Raw genomic sequence first — 23,054 nt, 5'->3', positions numbered from 1 at the left:
ACTCCCTCAACTACCACGGCACAAACGGCAAGTGAGCAACTCCCTCCTGGTGCAGACGCAAGTTGGGCCAGATGGAAATGCCTCAATCGATTGAGAACTGGTGTCGGCAGAGCCAAGGCGTCTCCAAACAAGCGGGGATATAACTCCAACTATGTGACATCCGAATGTGATATTGAACCACAAACAATGCAACACCTGCTGAAATGCCCTCACTGGAAATCCAATGCACAGCTACCGATCTTGCTGCCTGCAATGAAGATGCTGAGAAGTGTGTTCAGCTCTGGCTGAACAATATCTAATCTTGTGACGTGGACACGATAAGAAGATGTAATCTCTGGATTTCACTTACAGACCCATTGTTTTTGGATTTTTGACATTTATTTGGCACTAAGATTACGATCATTTCTAAAATTTGGGCTCAGTCATAGGGTTAGTTGAGATGTATTCTAAGGCTTGGATTAAGAGGGCCATAAGCTTACCTAAAGAGCCTCTACGTAGAGAATATGACTCCAAGAATAAAGACTTGTAAGTAGAATAAAAGTTGCTGTTAGTTTATTTCATACCCTGTGTCCTCTCATATGTTGTCCTCACTACCCCAGCCCGATCCTGTGTCATTCAATATCGGACATTCGCCAAATGATGGACCTTTGGAAAGGAGATGAGGAGGAATTTCTTTGATTGACAGGCTCTCGATTAGTAATGGTCTCAAAGGTTATGGGGCGAAAGCAGGAGAAAGGGGTGGAGAGGGAAAGATAGATCAGCCATGATCGAATGGCAGAGTAGATTTGATGGGCCGAATGGCCTAATTCTGCTCCTATGACTTATGAACTTATGAACCTCTGATCGATACCATCTCTACACAATTAATATTACTGGGAATAGTCACCTGGACGCAATGTAAACAAGCAAAATACCTGACACTCACTTTAAATTGTTGGTCTAGGTTCATTATTGTCACATGTACTGAGGTACAGCGAACAGTTTTGTTTTGCATGCTACCCAATCAGATCTGTTAATTTGCTGCATAAATTCAATTAAAACTCAACTACTATAGGGAAGATACGGAGTACAGAATAAAGTTATCAGAATTGAAGTGCATCCGTTCCATACACAAAGTTCAAAGTCCACAACGGGGTAGAGGTGAATTGGACAGAAGCCTTACTTATGGAAGGACCATTCAGAAGACTGATGTGAAGAGCTGTTCTTAAGAATGGCAGTGTACGCTTTCAAGCTTCTGTATTTTATGCTCGATAGGAGCATGGAGAAGAAGGAATGATTGGGGTAGGACAAGACTTAGATTACGTTGGCTACTTTTGTGAGGCATTGTGAAGTGTAGATGTAGACAATGACGGGGATTCTGGCTGGGTGATGGACTGGGCTACATCAATAACTCTTTGGGCAGAGCTGTTCCCAAACCAGGTAGTGATGCATCCTGACAGTATGCTTTCTGTGGTGCATTAGTAGAAGTTTGTAAGAGTCATAAGGTTAGAAGTTATAGCAGTAGAATTAGGTCATTCGGCCCATCAAGTCTACTCTGCAAGTCAATCATGGCTGATCTTTCTCTCCCTCCTAACCCCATTCTCTTGCCTTGTTCCCGATGTTGGGGAAGTCCAGAACAAGGGGTCACAGTTTAAGGATAAGGGGGAAATCTTTTAGGACTGAGATGAGATGAAAAAACATTTTTCACACACAGAGAGTGGTGAATCTCTGGAATTCTCTGCCACAGAAGGTAGTTGAGGCCAGTTCATTGGCTATATTTAAGAGGGAGTTAGATGTGGCCCTTGTGGCTAAAGGGATCAGGGGGTATGGAGAGAAGGCAGGTACAGGATACTGAGTTGGATGATCAGCCATGATCATATTGAATGACGGTGCAGGCTCGAAGGGCCGAATGGCCTACTCCTGCACCTAATTTCCATGTGTCTATGTTTCTATGGTTCTCCCCATAATCTCTGACACCTGTATTAATCAAGAATCTATTTTACCCTTCCTTAAAATCATGTCTCCTCATAGGAGACATTCCCTTTTTCCTCAGTCCTGTCAGGAACTAGAGGCTTTGGAAACAACATCCAGGCCTCATTACAATCATGTCCAAACACAGGTACAAGAGTGAATCCCACGATGAAATGACATAAGGTACAAGCGATTGTGTTTAAAGTCAATTAATCTCCAATAAACTAAAGTCGATGTGTATCAGTGTGATAAATCTAGAGGCAGAATGATATTCCAACAGTGCCTTCTTAGTTTAGTTCAGAGGTACATTGATGAAACGGACCCTTCGGCCCACTGTGCCTGCACTGAGCAGTGATCCCTGTACACTAACACTATCCTACACCAGGGACAATGTTTTTTTCATTTACACCAAGCCAATTAACCTACAAACCTGCACGTCTTTGGAGTGGGGTGGGAAACCGAAGATCTCGGAGAAAACCCACGCAGGTCACGGGGAGAATGGACAGCACCCGTGGTCAGGATCGAACCCGAGTCTCCGGCGCTGTGAGGCAGCAACTCTACCGCTGCGCCACTGTGCCACCCAACTTTCGCTCCAATAATTTCCAATTGGTTAGGGTTGTATGTAATGTGCACTTTGCACAGCTGGTTGAATATAAACCATTTGACCTGGGACCTTTGTAGATTGCGTACAGTTTAATTTGAGTTGAATGGTGGAATAATCCAATAAGTGACTGTGGTCGAGGCTATAAATTGTAGCTCTTAAATGGAGACAGAAACGATTTTAAAATGCATTGGGGGCAACCCTTTTGCATGTGTATAAAGTGATGATTTATTTTACCACGTGCCCAAGGACCATACATTTTATACTTTCATCTCTGTGAGTGTGAGATGTGCACGTTTTTCCCACCACAGTCCTGTGCACTTGTGGAGGAAGAAACTGCAGATGCTGATTTAAATGAAAGACACAAAAGCTGGAGTAACTCAACGGGTCAGGCACCATCTCTGGAGAGAAGGAATAGGTGACGTTTCGGGTCCCGACCCTTATTCAGAGATTTTCTCCAGTCTGACCCTCTGAGTTACTGCAGCTTTTTTGCGTCTATCCTCTGTGCACTTCGTACCCTTGTATCCATCGTAATCGATATCGTCGAGGCTGGCTATGGCACTGCCAAATCTGCCAAACTTGTCTGTCCCGGTGAAGGTCTGATGCGGTTCTTTGAAGACTCCAGGTTGCTCCTGTAAGTAAAGGTACAGCCGTCCCACCTCGTGCAGTTTGTCATCCTGTCCTTGGCTCATAAACAGCGGAGCTCCAACTAAAATATCATCTCTCCTGTGCAACAGACAGAGAGAAAGCCCATAAATAGCCGGTCAGAATATAAAACTAAATTAAACTGAAAGGCTATGTGCCAGTACCAGGATCATCTAAACCGGTATCACCAGTACCATGGATTTCTAAAATCAATATGGCATTAACTGTTCCCTAGTGGGAGATATTGAGCAGCATTATCCTGGATTTTTTCCTTCAATTTTATTCCTCCCTTTGATATAAAGAATATCTCACGTTAAGCATAATCCACGACCTTTTCATAATGACTTACATAGTCAACGAGTCATAGTCATACAGCGTGGAAACAGGCACTGTGGCCCAACTTACCCACACTGGCCAACACTAGTCCCATCTGCCTGCGTTGAGCCCATAGCCCTCCAAGTACCTGTCTATCTGTTTCTTAAATGTTGCATTAGTCCCTGCATTAACTACCCTCTCTAGTAGCTCGTTACATACACCCACCACCCTTTGTGTCAAAAAGCTACCCCTCAGATTCCTATTAAATCTTTTCCCCTTCACCTTAAACCTATGTCCTCTGGTCCTCAATTCTCCAAGTCTCGGCTAGAGACACTGTGCATTTGCCCAATCTATTCCTCTCATGATTTTATATGTTAAGGTACACAAATAAGAATAAATTCCCACAACAATAAGTACAAGCCCTTCTTTTGTGGTGCAGTGATGTGGTGTGTTTGGAACAGATCCAGTCTATTCTATTCCGTGATGTATTTGGGTACACATCCATAATCACAATGAATGGCGGTGCTGGCTCGAAGGGCCGAATGGTCTCCTCCTGCACCTATTTTCTATGTTTCTTCTCTGGCTATGTTGTTTAGATAAGTTTAGTTTATTGTCACCTGTACCGAGGTACAGTGAAAAGCTTTTGTTGCCTGCTAACCAGTCAGAGGAAAGCCAATATGTGATTACACTTGAGCCATCCACAGTGCACGGATGCATGATAATGGGAATTACGTGAATAACATATAGTGCAAGATAAGGTCTAGTAAAGTGCGATCAAAAATAGTCTGAGGGTCTCCAATGAGGTAGATAGTAGCTCAGGACTGTTTAGTTGTGATAGGATGGTTCCATCACCTGATAACAGCTGGGAAGAAACTGTCCTTGAATCTGGAGGTGTGCATTTTCACATCTCTATACTTTCTGCCTGATGGAAGTGTAGTGGCAATATTGGGGAATAATACTAATGCATGTTGCCATATAATTTTTGCAGTTCCACAATATGTTAGGGGTATAATTTTACAGTTTATTTGGGGTACAGCCTAACTTGTGTTCAGGATACACTGCAGTATCCTGAACACAAGTTAGACTGTACCCCGAATCCTGAACATAATGGCATGGGGCCTCAGTGGCGCAGCGGTAGAGTTGCTGCCTTATAGTGCTCGCAGCGCCGGAGACCCGGGTTCGATCCCAGCTATGGGGGCTGTTTGTACGGAGTTTGTACGTTCTCCCCGTGACTGCGTGGGTTTTCTCCGAGATATTCGGTTTCCTCCCACACGCCAAAGACGTACAGGTATGTAGGTTAATTGGCTTGGTATATGTGTAAATTGTCCCTAGAGTGTGTAGGATAGTGTTAAAGTGCGGGGATTGCTGGTCGATGCGGACTCAGTGGGCCGAAGGGTCTGTTTCCGCTGTATCTCTAAACTAAACTAAACTAGACCACTAAAGTATGTTCACCGTGCACTTGAGGTGCTATAGGAGTACGGTTACTGCAATTTAATTTCAATGCATATTCTGATATAATTTGCAGCATACATGGTCTTTTCATCCCTAATATAATGTAGAAATTATTACTTATTCAAATATTGCCAACACTTTCATTTCACAAGTCCAATCGAATGCTAAAAATAAATTTGGCTGAAAGCATGAATCAGAATTATACACTGTGAGGTACGCTCGTGAGAACAAAGTTATTCGAGGATACCAAGCTCAGTGCTGCCAAGTCTTTACATGGTGAGAAAAGGGATAACAAATTCTACTCTAAATGACAAGCTGCGACTTGAAGTTACTCCATCACTTTGTGTCTATCTTTGGTATAATCCAGCATCTGCATCGGTACGGACTTGGTGGGCCGAAGGGCCAGTTTCCGCGATGGATCTCTGAACTAAACTAAATAAAACTAAGAACCTAACTTCTATACTTAGTACCCTGACTGATGAAGGCCAATTTAATCCTTTAGTCTAGGATTCTTCTTCAATAGTGCTGCAAATGGCCTCCTTGATGGGGAATCGAGGACCAGAGGACATATGGTCAAGGTGAAGGAGAAAAGATTTAAAAGGAATCCGAAGGGTAACTTTTTCGTACAAATGGTGGTGGGTGTATGGAACAAGCTGCCAGAGAAAGTAGTTGAGGCTGGGACTATCCCATTGTTTAAGAAACAGTTCAACATGGATGGGACATGTTTGGAGGGATATGGACCAGGCGCAGGCAAGGTTTAGAGGGATGTTGGCCTAACATGGGCAGGTGGGACTAGTGCAGATGGAGCATTTAGGCCGGCATAAGGTAAGTTGGGCCGAAGGGCCTGTTTCCATGCTATATGACACTTGGAATATTACTCTGCCAGTGAAGGTAGAATTGAATGGGTGAGAGGAAATGAGGACTAACTCAGATGTACAACATAGTTGGCACGGACGAGTTGGGTCAAAGGGTCAGCCTCCATGTTGTATAACCCCATGCCTCCATTAAGATGGAGTTACGGAGCTTATACTTGGTAAACCAAGAGGCAGAGAAGCAGAGGGAAGATGAGCTGAGGGAGTTTCAGGAAGAACTGAGGGACCTACGGAGGAAAATGCGAGTTGTTGGAACGAACTTGGTGAGCAACTGTATCTGCCTGGGGCGGCACGGTGGTGCAGCGGTAATGTTGCTGCCTTACAGCTCTTTCAGCGCCAGAGACCCAGATTCGATCCTGACTATGGGTGCTGTCTGCACGGTGTTTGTACGTTCTCCCCGTGACCGTGTGAGTTTCCTCCGAGATCTTCGGTTTTCCCCCGTACTGCAGGTTTGTAGGTTAATTTTTTTGTTTAGTTTAGGTTAGAGTTATTGCGCAGGCCCTTCTGCCCAGCTAGTCTTTGGAGTGTGTGGGAGACAGGATCGAACCCGCCTCTCCGGCGCTGAAAACGCTGTAAGGCAGCAACTCTACCGCTGCGTCACCGTGCCGTGCTAATTGGCTTTGTATAAATGTCAATTGTCACTAGTGTGTATATGATAGTGTTAATATGCGGGAATTGCTGGTCAGCACGGGCTCAGTAGGCTGAAGGGCCTTTTCATCACGCTATATCTCTGCATCTCTGTTCAGTCCATAAGACATATCCAGGGATCCAGCAACCAATTGTAAACTATTATAGTCAGAGGCATACAGCTTCTCCTTTGCTGGAGTAATGCAGAATAGTTCCTTACCCATCACTGTTTAGATCCATGACAGCCACTGCATAGCCAAAGTACGCTGCCACCTGTAAAGCAAAACCATAGAGGTGACAATGATGGAATTAGATTTCCTACATTGGCCAACATGTCTTCTCATTGTTTCCACTAGCATAATAGGAAGCATGCAGTTCTATTTCCTTTATATATATATAACAGACATAAAAACAGTTTTTATCCACGAGTAGTTGCGCTACTCAACAGCCAAAATCTGTAGCCTCCCTTTAATCTGGTATTTTGTTGGTTCACATGTTTGATCAATGGTGTTTTATCATAAAAGTTTGATAATTATTAATGTTTAGTTTTTTCTGAGTCATTTGTAACTGTCACTGTATATCATGGTGTTACTTGTGGGCGGAGCACCAAGGCAAATTCCTTGTTTGTGAATACTTGGCCAATAAACTTACTTACTTACTTACTTACTTACTTACTTACTTACTTACTTACTTACTTACTTACTTACTTACTTACTTACTTACTTAAATGTTTAGGTTTACTATTGTACCAATGCACAGTGAAAAGATTTACATTGCTATCCTATCAGATTGGGAAATATGATCCATAAATACAATCAAGACAAACTCAAGTACAGTAGGTAGAGCACAGGGGAAGATGGAGTGCAGAATATAGTTCTCAGCATTGTAGCACACCAGTTACAATGTCTGCAATGGGGTAGAGGTGAATCGGACAGAACCCTAGGTTATTGAAGGAGCGTTCAGAAGCCTGATAACAGAGGGGAAGAAGCACTTCCTGAGTCTGGTGGTGCGCACTTTAAAGCTTCTGCACATTCTGTCAGACAGGAGCAGGGAGAAGATAGATTGACCAGGGAGGGACAAGTCTTTGATTATGTCGGCTGCTTTTCCAAGGCATTATTAAGTGTAGTTGGAGTAAACGGTGGGAAGTCTCGTCTATGGGATGGACTGGGCTACATCCGTAACTCTGCTATTTAATTGCGGTCGTGGGCAGAGCTGTTCCAAAAGCAACCGATGATGCAACCAGGCAGCATGGTTTCTATGGTGTATGAAAGAATGAATCATTTATTAAATGCATGGTGATTGAATATTAGTGGCATACTTGTATGCGTACTGTGCATGCACACTCGATGTCTTTTATATGCACCAGAAACCATTCAACGTTCAACATTTTTGCAATAATCAGGTGTGAATACCAGAAGTGGCTTTGAATGAAGTAAAATGATGGGAAAGGTGTTGCATTGCTGAAGGTTGTTTGGGAATTTCTGTTATCGGACTCAGACTAAATGAAACTCAAACAGGGATCTGTGGCCATTTTTTGCCATTATTCCCATTCCCATTTTCTGCTCATGTTCTGGCTCCTCCCACATTAAAAGGAATGCCAGTGGAATAATAAGGTGTTGTAAATTGTTTTTAGAGGGTAACAGTGACATAAATGGGAGAATAACATTGAATGGAATGCTCTGAGAGCTGACAGACTAGATGGGCCGAACGGCCACCTCCTACGTTGTGTACCATGAGATGTGGGATCTTTGGTTTCTATACTGTATCTTTGCTGTACTTGCACTCACCACCAGAGGGTGTCTCACAGCTGATCACAACAGTCTGATTTGTGTAGGAAGGAGTAGCAGATGCTGGTTTACAACGATGGTAGACACAAAATGCTGAAGTAACTCAGCGGCCCAGGCAGCTTCTCTGGAGAAAAGGAATGGGTGACATCTCAGGTCGAGACCCTTCTTCAGGGTCATCCATTCCTTTTCTCCAGAGATGCTGCCTGACCCACTGTTACTCCAGCATTGGATTTATTTGTGTTTATTTGTGCTTGTGTTTATTTTCAGTCTTATTTGTTTGCTGCAAATTAATATTAAAATCGCCTTCTACTCTGCAGCTAATATAGGTGGCTATTACTAAATCAAGGATAGGAATAAATCTTCGTTCATATATTAAAGTGGGTGTTACAGTTCAGGGCAAAGGAAAGTATGTAACAGAAGAATGAGGCTAGAAATGTACTTATTAACACCAGGCGTGTTAAAACCCGCTTAAAATTTGGCTTCAACAGAATCTGCATTTATATGGTGGCGCAGTGGTAGAGTTGCTGCCTTACAGTGCCAGAGACCCGGGTTTGATCCTAATTACAGTGATGTCTGTACGGAGTTTGTACGTTCTCCCTTTGACTGCGTGGCTTTTCTGCGGGATCTCCGGTTTCCTCCCACACTTCAAAGACATACACGTTTGCAGGTTAATTGGCTCTGTATAAATGTAAATTGTTCTTAGTGTGTGTAGGACAGTGTTAATGTGCGGGGATCATTGGCCGGCACGGACGCGGTGGGCCGAAGGGCCTGTTTCCGCGCTGTATCTCTAAAACCAGAACAGTGCATCTCATGACTCAGCAAGTCCCAATGCGCCAGGCAGCTCATAGAAGTAGTTATGCGGTGTTGTATTACAGCAGGATACAACTTCCAGTCTCCCCCCCCCCCACCCCTCTCGAGTCAAATGATCAAATAGTTGTTAATTGCAGTGGCTTTTTTACCCGTGTTGTCATTTATCCAAAGTGGAAACAGTAAGCCTCATTGTTTAAGAGCTAATTCTCATTTCTTACCTGCTCACCAATTATGGTTAGTATAGTTGTCATGTTCGTAGACCACAAGATATTTACCTGTCAAACCAAGAGAACAACCATGGTAAATGCATGCCAAACCAGCTCTAAATACACAGTTCCCAGCTGGGGTTAGCCTGAGTCCTGGATCCTAGTGCTCGATGTAGCCTAGATGGGGATGTATGCCTTCCTGAGGTGCCCGGGTCTCGCGGGTCGGAGGTGTAGCCTCGCCGGTCAACGAAGCCCGCGGGCATAAAAGCCCACAGCTGGGGCCTGGGTCGGTGCCATGGAGGTGTCCAGAGAGGTCCCGGCATTGTTAGTGGAGAGGTCGGTGCGGCCGTCGAAGATGGCGCTGACCAAGGGAAGAGGACGGACACGTGGAAGTGAGGACGCTGCTGCTGAGGGGAAGAACAAAGGCAGGCCCGGCGTGGAGGCACCACCATGAGGGACAACCAATGGACAATGGGGACCTGGTGTGGTGGAGGGGGGAGGAAGAACAAAGGGGTAACTGGCACGGAGGGTGGGGGGAAATTTGTAACTTTGTGAGTGCCCTTTATGTGGTGACTATTTGCATACCTTGGGAATGCAAGCAATTCAATGTCTGCCTGTAAAAGGGTCCAGTTCCTCAAACGGTTTATCAAAGGAGGTCACTTAACTTATAGAATCCAAATTGAGCTAACCCCTTCACTGGCAAAGATAATGTCCATTAGTGTGGCATAGTGGTGCAGCTGGTAGTGCTGCTGCCTCACAGCACCAGAAACCCGGGTTTAATCCTGATCTCGAAGACCATGGCAGAAGCCCAGCATACTGTGCTATCTCTGGGCACTGGGTGCTAGCTTAAACCTCATAAATATCCTGCACAAATCGGTCATCTTAAACAATAGACCTGTTCAGGGCACCAGCCTACTTGGCTTCAGATATTTAACTTAGTTTAGTTTAGAGATACAACGTAGAAACAGACCCTTCAGCCCTTGAGTTCACGCCGACCAGCAATCAGCTGTTAGGGAGCTGTCTGCGTGGAGTTCACACGTTCTCCCTGTGACCACGCAGGTTTCCTCCCACATCCCAAAGACATGCAAGTATGAAAATTAATCGGCCTCTGTAAATTGCCCCAAATGTGTAGTGAGCGTGTAGAACTAATTAATCTGTGACCAGGTGATCGATGGTCGTTGTCGATGTAGCGTGCCGAAGGGCCTGTTGCCGTGCTTATCGCCTAGGTGTTATGTGGTTGATACTACTGATAGAAATGTCAGTTGGATTAACATTTAATCCGGGCACAGCAGTAGAGTTTCGGCCCGAAACGTCACCTATTTCCTTCGTTCCATAGATGCTGCTGTACCCGCTGAGTTTCTCCAGCAAGTTTGTGTACCTTCGATCTTCCAGCATCTGCAGTTCCTTCTTGAACACAGCAGTAGAGTTGCTGCCTCACCGCACCAGAGAACTGGGTTCGATCCTGACTATGGGTGCTGTCTGTACGGAGCTTGTACATTCTCCCTACAAGGGTTTTCTAGGGATGCTCCGGTTTCCTCCCACACTCCAAAGATGCACAGGGTTGTAGGGTGTTTGGCTTCTGTAATTTGTAAAATTGGCCCATAGCGTGTCTGATAGTGCTAGTGTGCAGGGTGATCGCTGGTCAGCGCAGCCTTGCTGGGCCACAGGGCCTGTTTCCACACTCAACCTTAAAAGACTAAACTAAAAACTAAAAAGCATTTAAGTAATAAATGATACATACAGAACCCAATGTGCTTTTCGCCCTGGGGGCTCCAACGAGATATTCTGTAGAATGAACAGGTAGATAAAAGTTTTGTTTGATGAATGGAAAATCAATAACTAGACACAAGGAACTGCAGATGCTGGTTTACATTAAAGACACCAAGTGCTGGAGTAACTCAGCGGGTCAGGCAGCATCTCTGGAGACCATGGATAGGTGACCTTTTGGGTCGGGACCCTTAGTACATAGACACCAAATTCACATTGAAAAGTTGTTCGTCCACTTATTTTGTTCTCGCATTTGAGATCCAAGCTAGAAAATGTTATTAGCTAAGAGACAGTGAACAAGCAGATTTAAAGAGTGGGAACATTGGATTAATTTTAAAATTAATCTCAATGAGTCCATGTAAAAAGTCACAGCAGGGTATCAGAACCAGTCTGAGACTTGGGTCTTGGCTAGAACCTATCCATGTTCGCCAGGGATGCTGCCTGGCCCACTGAGTTACTCCAGCACTTTGTGTATTTTTATGTGCAATGGATCGAGTGCCTACCTGACCACCACTCTATTCATGAATGAGAATCATAGCAGAGGTGTTCAGGCATACACTGAGCCAGTCGTACCTCCTGAAACAGCCTTTCATTGCTTACATGAGATCTCCCTGGCCAAGCCCAGGCTATGGAGCCTGACAACAGGAACCCTCTGCTGGCACGTCCCCATTACGTTAAAAACATCCCCCATCCCAGCCCTTACTGAGAGCCCTCCAAATACCCAAAAATGGTGTCGCAGCGGTAGTTGCTGCCTTACTGCGCCAGAGACCCGGGTTCGATCCTGACTATGGGTCTGACTGCGTGGAGTTTGTACGTTCTCCCCGTGACCTGCGTGGGTTTTATCCAAGATCTTTGGTTTCCTCCCACCCTCCAAAGACATCCAGGCTTGTTAATTGATTGGCTTGGTAAAAATGTAAATTGGCCCAAGTGTAGAATAGTGCTAGTGTGTGGGGTTGGCGTGGATTCGATGGGCCGAAGGGCCTGTTTGCACGGTGTATTTCTAAACTAAACTGACCTACTCCTCCCATCAGTCGTGTCTCCTAACCCACAACCAAGTTATCAGCCTTAGTCTTACTCCCCAAATCAATCACAAACTATGATCGCATTAAGGGTGGGGGAGGGATATGGCTGATCAGGATTTTAAGTTTCATCCCATGGTGAGATGATGGTGGGGACACAGATGTGTGACGGTCTTTCCAAGAAAAATGCTGGAGAAGGGTAGAGTGAGGATGTGGGGAGATTATAGAAAATACTCCCACTGCTCCAGGCTCGAGGCATCACTGGAAGTAACCTCACTGGCTGAAGCAATCCTACTTGCCTCCTTGTACCTGAGAACATAATTGTTTCTCCAGTTTTCAATTGGAAACAACAGACTGCTGTACAAACTAAGTACATTTCCTTCAGGATTTACCAGCTTCAAGTCATTCCCATGGGCTCTGCTTCGTTTAGCTTAGAGAAAGAGCATGGAAACAGGCCCTTCGGCCCACTGAATCCTTGCCAACCCTTCCCATGAATTATCCCAGTAAACACTAGGGGGAATTAGCCTACAACCCGTCCATCTTTGCGATGTGGGAGAAGAAACCGAAGCACCCCGGGAAAACCCATGCGGTCTCAGGGAGAACGTGTAAACTCCACACAGACAGCACCTGAGGTCAGGATCAAAACTGGGTCTCTGGAGCTGTGAGGCAGCAGCTCTATCACTGTGTCATGGTGCTGCTCTTAGGCCAAGTATATAATGGGCTGGACTTCTAGATTGCTTTAGACATGACTGTTGATCATTCCACTAGTGTATCTATCCTGCATATCCAAAACATATCATGTGGGAATTAGGGTTCCAACACTAGGTTAGGTGCCATGTGCCGATAAGTCTGGATAGGGCCTGGATAGAGTGGATGTGGAGAGGATGTTTTCACCAGTGGGGGAGTCTTGGACCAGATATAGCCTCAGAATAAAAAAAAGTACCTTTAGAAAGGAGATGAGAAGGAATTTCTTTAGTCAGAGGCTGGTGAATCTGTGGAATACGTTATGGGGAGAACGCAGGAGAATGGGGTTGAGAGGGAATGATAAATCAGGCATGATTGAATGGCGGAATAGACGTGATTGGCCAAATGGCCTAATTCTGTTCCAATAACTTATGAACATGAACTTATGAAGCTGTTTGATATTTTTGGGTTAGATGTTTCCCTGTCTTAAACCATTAACTGAGACCACTGTTTGCCCCTCCAAATGTTGGTATTTTAGCAAATAGACCTGAATCTTGTACATTGTGGAGTGAGAACAAGATGCATTAAATGAAAATGATATTAAGGCATCTCATAGGATTTATTTGGACCATGTTAAAATCAGATGTAACTGGATTCTAATCAAAAATAATTTAATTCTACTGCACAGTTAGACAAAACAACACATATCCCCAGACATTGCAGAATAACTTGTTCTGGAGTCTCTCAGGATCAATGAGAGCTCATGTGATGAAGTGACATTACCTAGGGTGGAATGGTGGCGCAGCAGTAGAGTTGCTGCCTTATGCTCCTGTCCCACTTAGGAAACCTGAACGGAAACCTCTGGAGACTTTGCCCACCTAAGGTTTCCGTGCGGTTACTTGAGGTTCCCGGAGGTTTTTGTCAGTCTCCCTACCTGCTTCCACTACCTGCAACCACCTGCAACCTCCGGGAAACGCACGGAAACCTTGGGTGGGGTGCAAAGTCTACAGAGGTTTACGTTCAGGTTTCCTAAGTGTGACAGGGGCATTTCAGTGCCAGAGACCTGGGATTGATCCTGGGTATGGGTACTGTCCGTACGGAGTTTGTACGTTCTCCCCTGACCATGTGGGTTTTCTCTGAGATCTTCAATTTCCTTCCAAACTCCAAAGCCATACAGGTTTGTAGGGTGATTGGTTTGGTTTAAGTGTAAATTGTCCCTAATGTGTGTAGGATAGTGTTAGTGTGCGGGGAACGCTGGTCGGTGCGGACTAGTTGGGCCGATGGGTCTGTTTCCGCACTGTTTCCCGAAACTAAACTAAACTCGTACAGTACAAGAAAATGATCCTTACCTTTTACTGAGTCGCCTGTGAACTCTCCCAAGGTAAGCGAGTAGCCTGGGAATTAGATACGTTCAAATGGTTATGAAGGTAATATCACGAGACAAGGATTTCACCACCTTTCAAGCTGCATTTAACAGAACAGATTTTCAAATGCAAGCGTCCGGAGACTTTCTCAACATGACAAGTCACATCTTCCATTAGAAGCGAGAATTCCTGACAACATAAAGCCAACCTGACAGTCAACTGACAAGATAATGTGGAATTCAGTATTAACATGACGATATCTTCAATAATATGTCATCTTTTTTTAAACATCGATGCCTTGATATATTGTGTCTCTAACAGGAGTTCACCTCACAGAATGCCTGTAGATGTTTTCCAGGGGACACAAGGTCTGGCGGGGGAGTTGTGGAACAGATTACTTTCATGGAAGTGTTTATGTTTAGAGAAGGAGTTGCTGCATTCAGCCTCAGCATCATTCCTACCTCTGAGTTTAGTTGAGTTCAGAGATACGGCGCAGAAACAGGCCCTTCAGCCCACCGAGTCTGCACCAACCAGCGATCCCCTCACCCTACCACTACCCAACACACACGAGAGACAGTTTTGCATTAATACCAAGCCAATTAACCTGCAAATCTGTACAGACAGCACCAGTGTGGCCAAAAAGCCTGTTTCTACACTATATGACTATGCCTCTCTGACTCTATGACCTTAAAACTTTCAAATGAAGCAAGTGTATTGAAGGTCACCTGTTATGCAATGCGTCTGATGACATTCGTGTGCCCTTAATATGATGCCGTATGTATAACGTGATGCAGTGTGTCAGCTAGTGACACAAAACTGACATTCAACGACAAGAAGAGCTGATGCAAAAAATTCCAGATTATTTTTTGACTGAATTATTTTAAAGGTAAATGAAATAGAAAAGATACCCCATTAGTACATCAGCACGGTGGCACAGCGGTAGAGTTGCTGCCTTACAGCGCCAGAGACCCAGGTTCAATCCTGGCTACGGGTGCTGTCTGTGTGGAGTTTGTACGTACTCCCCGTGACCACGTAGGTTTCCTCCCGGTTCTTCAGTTTTCGCGCACATTCCAAAGCCGTACACGTTTGCAAGTTAATTGGCTTCTGTCCATTGTGCCCAGTGTGAGGGATAGAACATCTATGGGTGATTGCTGGACGAGGCGGACTCAGTGGGCAGAATTGTCCAACATATAATCCTGCAACATTTTCGCCACCTCCAACAGGATCCCACCAGTAGCCACATCTTCCAATTTCCTCCCCTTTCTGCTTTCCATAGAGACCGTTCCCTCCGTAACTCCCTGGTCAATTCGTCCCTTCCCACCCAAACCACCCCCTCTCCTTGCACTTTCACTTGCAACCGCAGGAAATGCTACACTTGTCGCTTTCCCTCCCCCCGTGACTACATCCAAGGACCCAAGCAGTAGTTGCAGGTGAGGCAGAGGTTCACCTGCACCTCCTCCAACCTCATCTATTGCATCGGCTGTTCCAGGTGTCAACTGCTCTACATCGGTGGCGTAGGCTTGGCGATCGCTTCGCCCATCACCTCCGCTCGGTTCGCAATAACCAACCTGATCTCCCGGTGGCTCAGCACTTCAACTCCACCTCCCATTGCAAATCCGATCTTTCTGTCCTGGGCCTCCTCCATGGCCAAAGTGAGTCCCACCGCAAAGTGGAGGAGCAGCACCTCATATTTTGCTTGGGTAGTTTACATCCCAGCGGTATGAACATTGACTTCTCCAATTTCAGGTAGTCCTTGGTTTCTCCCTCCTTCCCCTCCCCTTCCCAGCTCTCTCACAGCCCACTGTCTCCGCCTCTTCCTTTCTTTTCCCCGCCCCCCCATCCCACATCAGTCTAAAGAAGGGTCTCGACCTGAAACACCGCTTATTCCATCACTCCATAGATGCTGCCTCACCCGCTGAGTTTCTCCAGCATTTTTGTCTACCTGTAAATTGTCCTTCACCTGTAGGATAGAACTAGTTTACAAGTGATTGTGGTCTGCATGGACCCGGTGGGCAGAAGGGTCTGTTTCCTCCCTGTATCTCTAAATTAAGTTAAACTAATCTGAAGAAGGGTCTCGACCTGATACGTCACACATTCCTCCTCTGCAGAGATGCTGCCTGTCCCCCTGAGTTACTCCAGCATTTTGCGTCTATCTTTGGTTTAAACCAGCACCTGCAGTTCCTTCCTACACATAAAGTACTAAGACATTGCACGTGCAAAGGAGGGAAATTGCAAAGGCAGGTGATGAGTGGTGGCTGGTGTGAAGGTGAGGTGTTTCAGTGCCACTCCAGATATGCCTATAATCTGGGGCCACCACAGTGCGCTGTGAGGGGATGCTGCATTCATATGGGTGCCTTTGTTCAGAAAAGACATTCAACACGAGTTGGTGAGGCCGCATTTAGAATAATGTGTTCAGTTCTGGGCACCATGTTATAGGAAAGATTTTCAAGCTTGGAAGGGTTCAGAAAAGATTTACGAGGATGTTGCCAGGACTGGAGGGTGTGAGCTACAGGGAGGGGTTGAGTAGGCTGGGTCTCTATTCCTTGGAGCGCAGGAGGATGAGGGGAGATCTTATAGAGGTGTACATAATCATGCGAGGAATGGATCGGGTAGATGGACAGAGTCTCGTGCCCAGATTAGGGGAATCAAGGACCAGAGGACATAGGTTCATGGTGAAGGGAAAAAGATTTAATAGGAATCTGTGGGGTAACTTTTTCACACAAAGGGTGGAGGATGTATGGAACAAGCTGCCAGAGGAGGTAGTTGAGGCTGGGACTATCCCAACGTTTAAGAAGCATTTAGACAGGTACATGGATAGGACAGGTTTTGAGGGATATGAACTGGCAGGCATGTGGGACTAGTGTAGCGGGGACATGTTGGTGGACGTGTGGGCAAGTGGTGCCGAAGGGCCTGTTTCCATGTTGTATCACTATGACTCTATGACAGGGGTCAGTTGGGTGTAAATGATCCCATACACTATACTGTAGAAGAGCATCGGATATTGTCCAGAGTTTTAGCCAGTATTTGACACAGATTCTATCCCAATTACAGGTGCTGTCTGTACAGAGTTTGCACGCTCTCCCCGTGACCTGTGTGGGTTTTCTCCGAGATCTTCCGTTTCCTCACACTCTCCAAAGACGTACAGGTTTGTAGGTTAATTGGCTTGGTATAAATATAAATTGTCCCTAGTGTGTGTTGGATAGTGTAAGTGTGCGGGGATCGCTTGTCTGCACAGATTCGGTGGGTCGAAGGGCCCGCTTCAGTGATTTATCTCTAAACTAAACTAAAACTAATTACACTGCAATCCTTAAAATTTTGGACAAGACTGAGGAAGACGTCTATTTTGTATCCCCTCTCTCTCCGTCCCTCCCCCTCCCTAGTCATCCTACTAATTTCACTGTCGTCCTGCTGAGTTCCACTGTTTCTCTCATTAGTTTCACTTGTAATCACTTTCTCCACAGTCAACGATGGACCATTGTGGGCTCCACCTTTCCTTGATCATCATTGCTGGATTTGATGTCTTTTTGCATACCTTTCACTCATTTGTTCTTTGTATCTCTATATCTCTCAGTTTCCTCTCCCCTGACTCTCAGTCTGAGGAAGGGTCTCTACCCGAAATGTCACCTATTCCTTCTCTCCAGAGATGCTGTCTGACCCGCTGAGTTACTCCAGCATTTTCTGTCTGTCTTCAGTTTAACCAGCATCTGCAGTTCCTCCTTACACATTTGGAGTGTTTGTGTTCAGTTTTGGTCTTCCTGCTATAACCATATAACCATATAACAATTACAGCACGGAAACAGGCCATCTCGGCCCTACAAGTCCATGCCGAACAAATTTTTTTTTTTTTTTCCCCATTAGTCCCACCTGCCTGCACTCATACCATAACCCTCCATTCCCTTCTCATCCATATGCCTATCCAATTTATTTTTAAATGATACCAATGAACCTGCCTCCACCACTTCCACTGGGAGCTCATTCCACACCGCCACCACTCTCTGCGTAAAGAAGTTCCCCCTCATATTACCCCTAAACTTCTGTCCCTTAATTCTGAAGTCATGTCTATAGGAAGGGTTTTGTTAAGCTGGAAAGGGTTTATGAGGATTACACAGAAAAGCTGGAGAAACTCAGCGGGTGCAGCAGCATCTATGGAGCGAAGGAAATGGGCAACGTTTCGGGCCGAAACCCTTCTTCAGACTGATCAGGGGTGGGGGTGGGTGGGGACAAGAAAGGGAAAAGGAGGAGTAGCCGGAAGGCTGGAGGGTGGGAGGAGACAGCAGGGGAGCTGAGGAAGGGGAGGAGACAGCAAGGACTAACAGAATTGGGAGAAGTCGATGTTCATGCCCCCGGGGTGCAGACTCCCCAAACGGAATATGAGGTGCTGTTCCTCCAATTTCCGGTGCTGCTCGCTGTGGCCATGGAGGAGACCCAGGACAGAGAGGTCGGAGGCGGAGTGGGAGGGGGAGTTGAAGTGCTGAGCCACCGGGAGGTCAGCTAGGTTATTGCGGACCGAGCGGAGGTGTTCGGCGAAACGATCGCCCAACCTCCGCTTGGTCTCACCGATATAGATCTGCTGACATCTAGAGCAGCGGACGCAATAGATGAGGTTGGAAGAGATGCAGGTAAACCTCTGTCGCACCTGGAACGATTGCTTGGGTCCCTGAACGGAGTTGAGGGGGGAGGTAAAGGGACAAGTGTTGCATCTCCTGCGGCCGCAAGGGAAAGTGCCCGGGGAGGGGGTGGACCGAGAGGGAAGGGAAGAATTGACAAGGGAGTTATGGAGGGAGCGGTCTTTGCGGAAGGCAGATATGGGGGGAGATGGGAAGATGTGGCTAGTAGTGGGGTCACGTTGGAGGTGGCGAAACTGACGGAGGATTATTTTTTGTATGTGATGGCTGGTGGGGTGAAAGGTGAGGACTAGGGGGACTCGGCCCTTGTTGCGAGTGCGGGGATGGGGAGAGAGAGCAGTGTTGCGGGGTATGGAAGAGACCCTGGTGCGAGCCTCATTTATGGTGGAGGAGGGGAACCCCCGTTCCCTGAATAGTGAGGACATTTCAGATGTCCTGGTGTGGAACGCCTCATCCGTGGAGCAGATGCGGCGTAGACGGAGGAATTGGGGAGTAGGGGATGGAGTCCTTACAGGAAGCAGGGTGGGAAGAAGTGTAGTCCAGATAGCCATGGGAGTCAGTGGGTTTATAGTGTATGTCGGTTAGAAGTCTATCACCTGCAATGGAGATAGTGAGGTCAAGGAATGGTAGGGAAGTGTCGGAGATGGTCCAGGTGTATTTCAGTGCCGGGTGGAAATTAGTGGTGAAGTGGATGAAGGGTTTATGAGGATGTTGCCAGGACTTGAAGGCCTGTAAGATTTGAGAAGTTTTCCCTCATGCTACAATCAACAAAACCAAAGTGCTGCATTTTGGACATTTTTTATACGGGACTGGGACTGAGAGAGAGAAAAGTTGCAGTCAGTTTTAACAAGGGATGTCACAATCAGTGGGGCCCAAGATGGCCGCGGGACCTCGTGACCAGCCACAAAAGCGAAACCCCACAGCCCAGTCTCTGGGTTTCTGCAAAGTCACGGCCTGAACAATAGATGGATATTGGCCATGCAGAAACCCCCGAAACCAGGCCGAAGTCCAGACACTGGGGCGCTGACATCAGCAGGCATCACAATGCCCCAAGCCGATCTACATAGTTAATCTCGTTAAGGGAGCACAATAGCCCATAGAAACCTACCTGGCCGGTGATGGGAAAACCAGTTAAACCCATCACCTCTTATTGAGAAACAAATTAACAGACCGTCTAGCCATCACCGGTACTCCCGGACATAACGCAGAACAAAGAGAGAGCTCGAAAACCCATCTTGTAAGCAAAGAGATCCCGAGATCTGGCGGGAGATAGGGCGGGTCAGGATTAGAATAACTGGCCACGATTTTTGGGTTTAAAAAAAAGGAAAAAGGAGGGAGACACAGAATGAGTCACTGAACGAATCTGGAGCCTTGCGGAGAGAGAGAGAGGACACAGGACAGCGCTTAAAAAGTACACGGTGTCTAGTGTGACACACACTCCGGCTGGAGTCCCCGCCACGTGGAAAGACAAGGAAAGCAGTAGGACCCCTGGGCGAGGGGAACCCCCGGGACCACCCAAACGAACGAGACGACCGCCGACGACCCTTCCACAGCCACCTAATCGGAGGAAGCAGCACGACCAGCCAGTAACCTCAGTAATTGCCCCATGGTGAGCATGTACCCCGATCCTGCACATCCTGGACATAGTTTAGTGTAGAGGGGAGGGGGAGGGGGTTACATTAACGTGGGTGTAAGTGTAGATGTGCTGGCAAATTTTACGATGTGCCGTACGTTCCCCATCCCGCACTCGAGTATTGTATCGTAGTTATTGCGTCTATGATCCCGAAACAGGAACTGTAATTATGCATATGCCTTATAGAACTGTGTCAAAGTATTCATGTACCGTAGTGCCAACCGCTAAATAAAAGTTTTTTCCTGTTTAAACCCTGGTCTTCAAATCTGGTCTGGCTGAATTTTCTGCACTATCAACGCTCCTGCAACTTAGTCCAGTGTCTAAAACCGTAGGGGGTGAATGGGTCGAGCCACTCACGGGGAACAAGTGTGCGCGGCCTGGTTGAGGGACCAGAGCAAACCACAGGGACCTTAGGTCGGGCGAAAGCTCGACGCAGAAAACCCTTACAGGCCTGAACTATACAGGGAGATTGGGCAGGTTAAGATATTCCTTGGAGTGCAGGAGAATGAGGGGTGATCATATAGAGGTGTAGAAGATTGTGAGGGCAATTGATTGGGTAAATACACGGAGTCATTTAACCAGAGGTGGGGAATCAAGAACCAGAGGTCGTAGGTTACAGAGAAACATAGAAAATAGGTGCAGGAGGAGGCCATTCGACCCTTCGAGCCAGCACCGCCATTCATTGTGATCATGGCTGATCGTCCCCAAGCAATAACCCGTGCCTGCCTTCTCCCCATATCCCTGGATTCCACTAACCCCTAGAGCGCTATCTAACTCTCTTAAATCCATCCAGTGATTTGGCCTCCACTGCCCTCTGTGGCAGTAAATTCCACAAATTCACAACTCTCTAGGTGAAAACATTTTTTCTCACCTCAGTCTTAAATGGCCCTCCCCTTTATTCTAAGTCTGTGGTCCCTGGTTCTGGACTCGCCCAACATTGGGGACATTTTTCCTGCCTCTAGCTTGTCCAGTCCTTTTATAATGTTATATGTTTCTATTAGATCTCCTCTCATCCTTCTAAACTCCAGTGACTACAAGCCTTATACAAGGTTTACAGTGAGAGGGGTGAGATTTAATAGGATCCTGAGGGGCAATCTTTTCACACAGGTATATGGAATGAGCTGCCAGAGGAGGTAGCTGAGGCAGGTACTATAACAACATTTCAAAACGCATTGGGACAAGTGCTTGGATAGAAAATGGTTAGAAGGAGATGGGCCAAAGGCGGGCAGGTGCGATTAAAGTTTATTGGGGCACATCATCGGTGTAAACCAGCATCTGCACTCCCTTCATCACACAAATGATGATGGCCTTCATTGCAAAGGGAGAGAAACTGAGCCTCCTGGGTGCCTTGATTGAGTGCATGGGAAGGAACGCAACCCTCAATGAAGGTATGATTGGCAAGGAAGGAGTAGGGATGGTTTCTTGACAAAATGCCCTGGGAATAACCTTGTCACAACAGGCATCTGCTTTTGTCAGAGAAATATGTTAAAGATGTCATGGCAACCCTCTCCAATCTAAGCAGTGGCACCTTCTAAATTATAATTTTGTTTGGATGAGGCACTGTAAAGATATTTACATTACCCATATCGCGAGACTGACTGTCGCCCCATCCACACAATTACCTCCAAAAATACAGGGGGCACAATGGTGCAGCGATAGAGTTGCTGCTTTACAGCGCCAGGGACCCAGGTTCGATCTTGACTACAGTTGCTGTCTGTACGAAGTTTGTACGTTCTCCTCGTGACCTGCGTGGGTTTTCTCTGAGATCTTTGGCTTCCTCCAACACTCCAAAGACGTACAGGATTGTTGGTTAATTGGTTTGGTATAAATGAAAAAATAAATTGTCCCTAGTGTGGGTAGGATAGTGTTAGTGTGCGGGGATCGCTGGTCAGCACATACCAGGTGGGCCGAAGGGCCTGTTTCCGCGCTGTATCTCTAAACAGCACAAGAAGATCAGTTTCAAAACTCTGAAGGATCCCACAGAGACATCCTTTCACTGACAGCGCCTCACAAAGTTGTCAACTCCTAGCCTGCACGAGGAGCAAAGGACCCACAGTTTAAGGATCATTCGGATGTCCCCATCAATTGACACTTGGCTAGCAAGAAGAACCAGAACTGGTTTGAGAAGAATGACCAAGAAATTGAAGCATTAATTAACTGCAATCAGGATTGGAAACATATACGTTGATTTTCATAAGTCATTGGAGCAGTAGTAGGCCATTCAGCCCATCAAGTCTACTCCACCATGGCTGATCTATCTTTCCCTCTTAACCCCATTCTCCTGCCTTCTCCCCATAAACCTTGACAACCTTACTAATCAAGAACCCATCAATCTCCACCTTAAAACTACTCAAGAAACTACACCTCCAAAAAAGCTCCCAAATTCCCTGGAAGGCCCAGCAATCCAATGTCTGTCCTCTCCCAGTTCTGAGGTCCAGGTTATACTCTGATAACAACACCAGAGTGGTTATGTCAATTGCATACAGTAAAACCTCTGTTATAATGAGAATCACTGGGGGGAGAATGGTGTCCGCTATTGTTAGTTGTCTGCCCTAACCGAGTATGGGATTGTCATTGTACAAGTATTAGTAACAAGCAACTGCAGTGTGTAGGAAAGAACTGCAGCTGCTGGTTTAAATCGAAGGTAGACACAAAATGCTGGAGTAACTCAGCGGGTCAGTCAGCATGTCTGGAGAG

At 46.3% G+C, this 23,054-nt stretch overlaps 1 protein-coding gene across 2 annotated transcripts in view; it reads right to left on the bottom strand.

Annotated features, from left to right (window-relative positions):
- Positions 1-23,054, bottom strand: part of LOC129710388 (integrin alpha-8-like) — a 152,124-nt gene that overhangs the window by 88,736 nt on the left and 40,334 nt on the right. For both annotated transcript variants that reach the window (XM_055657352.1, XM_055657353.1), the window contains exons 8-12: positions 14,085-14,129; positions 11,007-11,050; positions 9,278-9,334; positions 6,683-6,735; positions 3,069-3,277 (exon numbers count right to left, since the gene is read on the bottom strand). In XM_055657352.1, the coding sequence (XP_055513327.1) occupies positions 3,069-3,277; positions 6,683-6,735; positions 9,278-9,334; positions 11,007-11,050; positions 14,085-14,129 (408 nt within the window). The remainder of the gene's footprint in view (positions 1-3,068; positions 3,278-6,682; positions 6,736-9,277; positions 9,335-11,006; positions 11,051-14,084; positions 14,130-23,054) is intronic.

The sequence above is a fragment of the Leucoraja erinacea genome, chromosome 27 (assembly GCF_028641065.1).
Source record: "Leucoraja erinacea ecotype New England chromosome 27, Leri_hhj_1, whole genome shotgun sequence".
Classification (NCBI taxonomy): Eukaryota; Metazoa; Chordata; class Chondrichthyes; order Rajiformes; family Rajidae; genus Leucoraja; species Leucoraja erinaceus.
The sequence above is the reverse complement of the archived record's forward strand: the minus strand, read 5'-3'. Positions and strand labels throughout refer to the sequence as shown.